This window comes from Sphaeroforma arctica (genome assembly GCF_001186125.1).
Source record: "Sphaeroforma arctica JP610 unplaced genomic scaffold supercont1.97, whole genome shotgun sequence".
In the NCBI taxonomy this organism is placed as follows: domain Eukaryota; class Ichthyosporea; order Ichthyophonida; genus Sphaeroforma; species Sphaeroforma arctica.
Window position 1 is genome coordinate 90,027 of NW_014040461.1, and position 6,918 is coordinate 96,944.

General features: G+C 39.7%; 2 protein-coding genes across 2 annotated transcripts; one reads left to right on the top strand and one right to left on the bottom strand.

Annotated features, from left to right (window-relative positions):
* Positions 1 to 620: 620 nt before the first annotated feature.
* On the top strand, positions 621 to 887 carry SARC_02222 (hypothetical protein; the record flags this gene model as incomplete). Its single annotated transcript, XM_014304028.1, has 1 exon — positions 621 to 887. One exon carries the CDS (start codon positions 621 to 623, stop codon positions 885 to 887), a length of 267 nt encoding a protein of 88 aa, XP_014159503.1.
* A 5,606-nt stretch (positions 888 to 6,493) lies between these two features.
* On the bottom strand, positions 6,494 to 6,775 carry SARC_02223 (hypothetical protein; the record flags this gene model as incomplete). The annotated part of the gene is made up of 2 exons (XM_014304029.1): positions 6,494 to 6,689; positions 6,740 to 6,775. 2 exons carry the CDS (start codon positions 6,773 to 6,775, stop codon positions 6,549 to 6,551), a joined length of 177 nt encoding a protein of 58 aa, XP_014159504.1. The 3' UTR covers positions 6,494 to 6,548.
* Positions 6,776 to 6,918: the final 143 nt, after the last annotated feature.

The following is a 6,918-nucleotide window of genomic DNA, read 5'->3' on the forward strand; positions in this document are numbered from 1 at the left end:
TTGTCAATCCGATCATTCTTACACAAGCTACCACTGCTAAATCCTAGCTGACTAAATTGTATTTTAGTTTAATATAGTTTGAAACCTAGTAATTTCCATCGAAGTTTACAACAAGGCCTATTCTGAATCAACAAAGGTGAGAATCTAAAACTCAGAGAAGGACACAGAATTAATACAGATGGAAATTAATCTCGGAACTGAATTGCCGGGAGTACAGAATCATCAATATGGGAAATCTAAAATGGGCACAGGGCATCCCAATATCGGAGGAGTACAACTTAGACGTATAAGGCCAAAGATTGCGATAAAAGCCACGATCAGTTGAAGGCGTGACGACGCTGCCTTTGGTTTGGATAATAAATTAAGTGAGAACCTTTTTCACCTTACAGGGTGTTTATTAACGGCTCAAGATTCAGGAATCCAAGCATATAAAAGCAGGGACTCGAACCAAATAAATCATAGCTATTCACTTAAAACTTAAAGCACTTTAAGCAACTCTAACATCGGAGAACAATAACTTATCAGGTACATTTTATCTCTACTCCGAAACATGGCGAGCTTTGATTTGAAACCGAAGGTTAAATTCCAGATAGTGGGACCAATAGAAAGCCCAATTGGACATGGTTCTGACGAAGCAGGGTCGCCTACAACTGATCGAAGCCGCTATACCGCGCGATGATTTCTATGAAACTCACAACGCAAAACGTTTACTCAGCGCTGCGTCCGAGTCTTATCATATCACCTTTCGACGACTTCAACAGGAGCTACTCCACATTATGAAAGAGTTCTACACGTTTTTCAAGGCACTGGAAACCAAATTCACGATAAACACCCAGGGCGGAATCGGCCGTTTGAGAAAGGAACTTTGGGCAAACATAGAAGAGTAACAAAACTTTGAAAGCTTTTATCGGGGATATTAATTTGAAGAAAATTGATTTGGAGAAACGCGAGGTCTCACCATCTGAGATTGACTTGAAGACTGTCTTGAAGAAGGGTCTGAATGAACGTTTTAAAGCACCAGGACTCACCTTAAAACAGTCGATACTGATGTCATGAGCTACGAGGAGCTCTGTGAGTACCTTCGAAAATTCGATATGGAAGAAATTCAAACGTCAATCATTAATACCGAATCTCGAGGAGGGGAAAGTGCACTTTTAGCTACAGCAGAACGAAAGTGTTTTAATTGCAATAAGCCTGGTCACCTTGCTCGCGATTGCCGATCCAAGCATCGCAGACCCAGACCAAATCAGAATTACGACAACTGTTCTGACCGATTTACTTAAACCCTAAGCCCTAAAACCCTAAACCCTAAACCATACGAAAACCGATACTCCGACAATCGTGGAAAATATGCCGACGAACGACATCACTGGAATAGAACTGATGAGTCCAAGACTTACCGCAGTGACAATTCGACACCGTAGTCTACACCTTACTCACGACGCTCCAGCTATCCGTCGAAGAACCCTCACCACAACAAGGATAAACGTAGTGAGTTTTACAGAAAAGCATCTAACGTAAGGGAATACTACCCGAAGGAGAAAATACTTAACCCCCCTAAAGTAACACTTAATATGGGAAAGAGTGATGAGGTGGCATCGAGTAATGCCTATGAAGGCGTTACATCATTCTCAGCAGTTGTCGATTATTCGAATCCGACATCGACCTGTCGGATGATGGTATGCCAGAAGCTACCATGGTAACCCCCGAAAATTGCCCTGGATTAATGAAGCCAAGTACCAAGCCGGATGAGGGATAACTATCGGATTTTATTCTAAATAATCCTATTTGTAGTTCTGACGAAGACGATGAACCACCGGGACTCCTACTCGACAGCTCAGAGAGGATGCCGATGATGACCTACCCGAACGTACGTACGACAGCAACTCTGAAGTTGAAGAAGCTTTTAGTGATAAATAATAGGATAAAGATGTCATCTCTTCACCTATCAAAGCTATAGACTCCGAGAAGGTTTTTAGCCAAAGATTTGTGGCATCTTCCGATTGTCGGCCACGATCAAATTGGGATCGGGACAGGAAAGTAGGGTCAAGGATCTTATAAAATGGGCAATTAGAACCCAAAATTCTTAATGTAAGCGCTAACTGTATAACCACAGAGGCATGTCCTATTGCCTGTGCGTGGTTGTACCGTACTTTGTGCCCGCCTTACCAGCCACACGAATGACAAAAACAATTTTATTGATAAAATAACAAGAAGAAATGCCATAATTTGTAGACAGTGCAGGAACATGAAAACAAATTGTCTCCAAATACTATGCTCCCGCAATATACTTCATATGCGTCGTTGCATTCGTCAGTATCTAAATTGCATACCACCTAACAGTGCTGAACAAATGCATGGTGATACGATATTTTTATGATGCATTCGGGTGCAGCAAGATGCATCATCACATACGAAGGCGACGAGGCTGAAAGCACTGTGTTTTCATCCTATATTTATGTATATTCTTGCATGCGGATCATTAAACCTAAAATGAGTCAACACTAGAATACTGTGTATAAAAGCATTACACAATAAATGTGCTAAGAGAACACACTAATATGATAGTACCTCTCTACACAACACCGCCTTGGTGTAAAACCGTTGTCGTTTGACTACACGGTGCAGCACATGGAACTGTCGTGGCCGCTGTTCAAGTTGACACTAATGCGGCATCGAATCGTGAGCCAAGCTTGCGGCTTTGAAGCCTGTTCCCATATTGTTCTGTTTATAGGTGGCCAACAAAGTGATGTATTTATTTTTAGTAATATATCATGGTACTAAATTTTCTGCATAAGGTTTCTCATACTGATAATAAAAGTTTTTACCATGGCCAACCTAAGTGGTTGAACACTAGTACAAACACTATAATTATATAGTCAAGGATGAGGTCAGAAGTATATTCATTCAAACGCAACATTCTGAAGATATATTTGTACTTAATGTAAAACTTACCATCATACACTATCAACTTATCAAGTCCGCCTTATTTATAGTCTCACATCCTATACGCTTATAAAACATTAGCAAAACTATTCTATTTTAGACCTTCACACCCGCACCTCATTATATTCATTATTTTATGATTAGCGAATTGACATTGACTGTTCGTTTGTCGCTCTTGGTCAATTTTTGTACTACGCACCATAAGTTTGTTTATTTTACTCAACCATGTGGGAACCACATCATATAAAATATGGGATCGAAAAGCAATTCTGGTGTTGTGCTGGGACAGCCTAGCGACAAAAAAAAAAAGTAACAAAGCTTAACAACTATTTATATTTCGAAATATTCTATCACACAGTTAATGAAAAAATTGAAGTACATGATTACATAATACCAATACGCACTGTTTAAAACACAAGCGCGAGCTCTGCATACTAAGTGTAGTATACTAATGCTAAACGTAAAACCTACTTTCGGCCACCTTGAGCTCTGAAGCCATTAACCATTGGATTCGAGGATTTTCTGCTGTGAGTTACGCGGTCGAAGAAGGTTTGTATTCATTGACAAATCTTTTGAGGGAAACTCATCTCTGTGTGTCCGACGTGAGACATGGTATGCATACAGACACACTGTGCTGAGTTCAGTTCAATGTTTGTGATACGATCGATAAATTGGGGCAATTACTTTAAATTTGGTTTGAAGGTCTCGAAAGAACGAAACTGGAGATTGTCGACATTCAAAATCAAAACCGTGGAAGTGATTGTGTGAAATGAAAGCGAACCAAATTCAACAATTTCACTTGGAAAATTGGCACATTGTATACGTGCTATTGCGAGTCCGCGAGCTTACATGCCCAGACTAAGCGTCTTGTATACTAACCAAAGTGTGTGCGAGGCACAGGCAAGCACTCCTTCAGCCCATATAATATGCCATTTTGTCGTCCAACTTGTTTCGATCATGATTGAGCTTCCACGTGTGCGAGAACAAAGATATAGTTGCTGCGGATATAAACTTTTAGAACCAGTGTGATTTAAAAAATACACCCATCAAGCCCATTCAAATGTAGATAACAAGTTCATAGTCCACTATTCAGCTTTTACTTGTTGACAACGGATTCGACTGATGAGACATTCATCACATGGAGAATACAACTATGAATTTATAGGACTGGGAGCTGAATTTTAAGTGATGGAGGATTATCTGAGTTACTTGAAGCACATAAACGTTGCAACAGGAAAGAAGAAATACGACATTCTGAAGAGTCCAACCGACTAAATATTGAAAGAGTTAATTGAACTTATTCCACTAGAACCATTAGTTCTTGGAACAGTGCGTGACACTTGCGCGTCATTTTATATTTACTGTTCGATTGGTCGAGCGGTATTGTAGTATGACCATGATACTGTTTAGTTTCAAATCGGAGTTCAGCCTTGCATACCGAACTGTGTAACGAGGTACGTTTACATTAGTTGACGATTTACAGCCTGCAGCCCATTTTTTTTTTGCTATATAGTATTGTCGAATCAATATTTTCCTAATAAACTGCTAGTAGGAATAAATATTGTTTATTTCGCTATCAGAAACTACATGGAAGAATCAAAATAAGAATTTAGGACACGATTAGCAGAATCTGTCATACACGCAGAAAGATAATATTTGAAACTTTTTTTTTCTCGAGTCGAGTCCGAAGATGCATAGCTGACAATTTTTATACCGGTAACTCGATATATAAATATATAGTTTGTTTTTTTTCGGACTGACTCACGAATTTCTTGATGCACGACCCGATAAAATCCTTTGCTACGATTTTAGACATATTTAATCATGAATCTCAGGACACTCTGTCATGCAGAAAAATAACATTTGGAAGTGTTGTAATCTATAGCAGTAAGGAGCAAATTACCATAACGCAAAATGGTTCGAGTGAAGTCCGGAGATGCATAGCTGAAGATTTTAAAATGATATTTCGTTATATTAATTTACAGTTTGTTATTTTCAAACTGATTAATCCTTTGATATGTAAAATATAGAAGCCGAGGAGGAAAGTACCATTACACAAAACGGTTCGAGTGAAGTCCGGTGCATAGCTGAGAATTTTTAAGCCGGTAACTCGTTCTATTAAAACTGACTCAAGCATCACTCGCCCCGAGCTTCTCGCGGCAGTTCGACAATGGTTCGCGAACAAAATATCGATGGTAAAGCACACGGCGGAGTTGATGACAAGCACAGTAGCCAACAGCTGTTGCAACGATGGGGCTTGAAATCGGCCCAAAATTCAAACTGACCAAAAATAAATCCGCGCGAGTGAGAGAAAAACAACTGACGTTACCATTTACACAACTAGATAACTTTCAGTGATTATATACCGTATCTATGATACCCTCCATTTCGTGTTGAATGGTTTGCATAGCTACAAATAAAGACACTCGTAAAAGTCAGAAACCTGTATGCAGGTAAGGATTCGCCCTATCAGTGAGTCGAAAGGCATATAGTGTCGGCTGGTGTGTAAATTATTTATCTGGAGTTGTTCGAGAGAAAGGCACATCTGTCTAATGCCTACAAGTATCGCTGTTTAACGAGCTATATTTCAGTTGAATTCCCACATGTTAGCATGGAACTCACAGATCCATCAGAGATCAGCACGAAACTACCTCTGGTATAGGCGATACATTGGAAGCATAATAACTATGACATTTCACCGATATCAAAATCAGTAATGTCAGAATATACAAATACGAATATATCAGTGACTTGGCAAACACGTAGATTATATCTAGTAGTCATGATGCAACTCGATATAGAGGTCACTTGGAATTCAGAAGTCAATATTTCAACCACAAGCAGACATAAACATATTGAATACATATACCACATGTCAACGTGAAGAACCATTGTTGATCTCTAGAGAAGTATGCGGAAATATATTTTTATAGGTATAATATCCACGACATGGAAGGTCATCACGTCCTAATGTGGAAGGTAAAAAGGTTTTATATCAGATAGAAGTTTTATACACTGGTTTCGATCCTCAGGTTGAAGTCGATTGGAACTGAGATATGGGCTCCACCATACTTTAAGAATCAGTATACGCCACGAGCCGCGCTAATTTTCTTTTCACTGTTTCAAACTTTTGGTGACGGCTGTACTGACATTGCGAAGTCTCATTTTCGAAGTCACCGCTCTCGACTTCGACTCTGCGGCACAATTAATCTCGATTTGTCGCAGATGACTGGTTGCATAGGATACTGCAGGCTATCTTATAAAATTTAAGGTCCATGTGGTGCCTTTAAACAGCCAGCTCACAGATATTTCAATGCGTTTAAGAGCATCTACTCTGCAACCCAAATTAATTTCGTTGTCCAATACGGGCACAAACACCAACTGTTCGTATGTATCAACATTCCTCTAAGCCTAGTCCCCTTGCCCCCCCCCCCCACCCCCCCCAGAGGATGACTCCAGTCTTGCACATGATTTTCCAGGTAAAAGGAAAAAGGAAAAAGAAAAGTAAGGCCGAAATCTCGGGAAGTCAATTCAAAAGATTTATTGAGGTTTAAGAGGGGTGTATACGCGAAAGGAAGCTGGTACAACGCTCGTGCATCAACTCAGACCATCCCTCCGCGGCCATCACAGCGTATACGCTTTGCGTGCTGGACATCTCTCGGCATGATGGTGACATGCTTAGCGTGGATAGCTGCCAGATTAGAATCTTCAAACAGACCCACCAGGTATGCCTCACTCGCTTCCTAGAGGTTAAGGTGAGATTAGAAGTGATAGGTATCAGAACTGGGCTGACTTTCAGTAGCTTTTGAGGGAAGACTTCTGTGGACATATATCCTCCCCTGCTACCACGTACACATACAGACAAGAACATCCTCATTAATCTGAAAATCATATATACACAGGTATATATATATATAATATTTATATATAAATATATATATATATATATCCAAACGATATATATATATATAT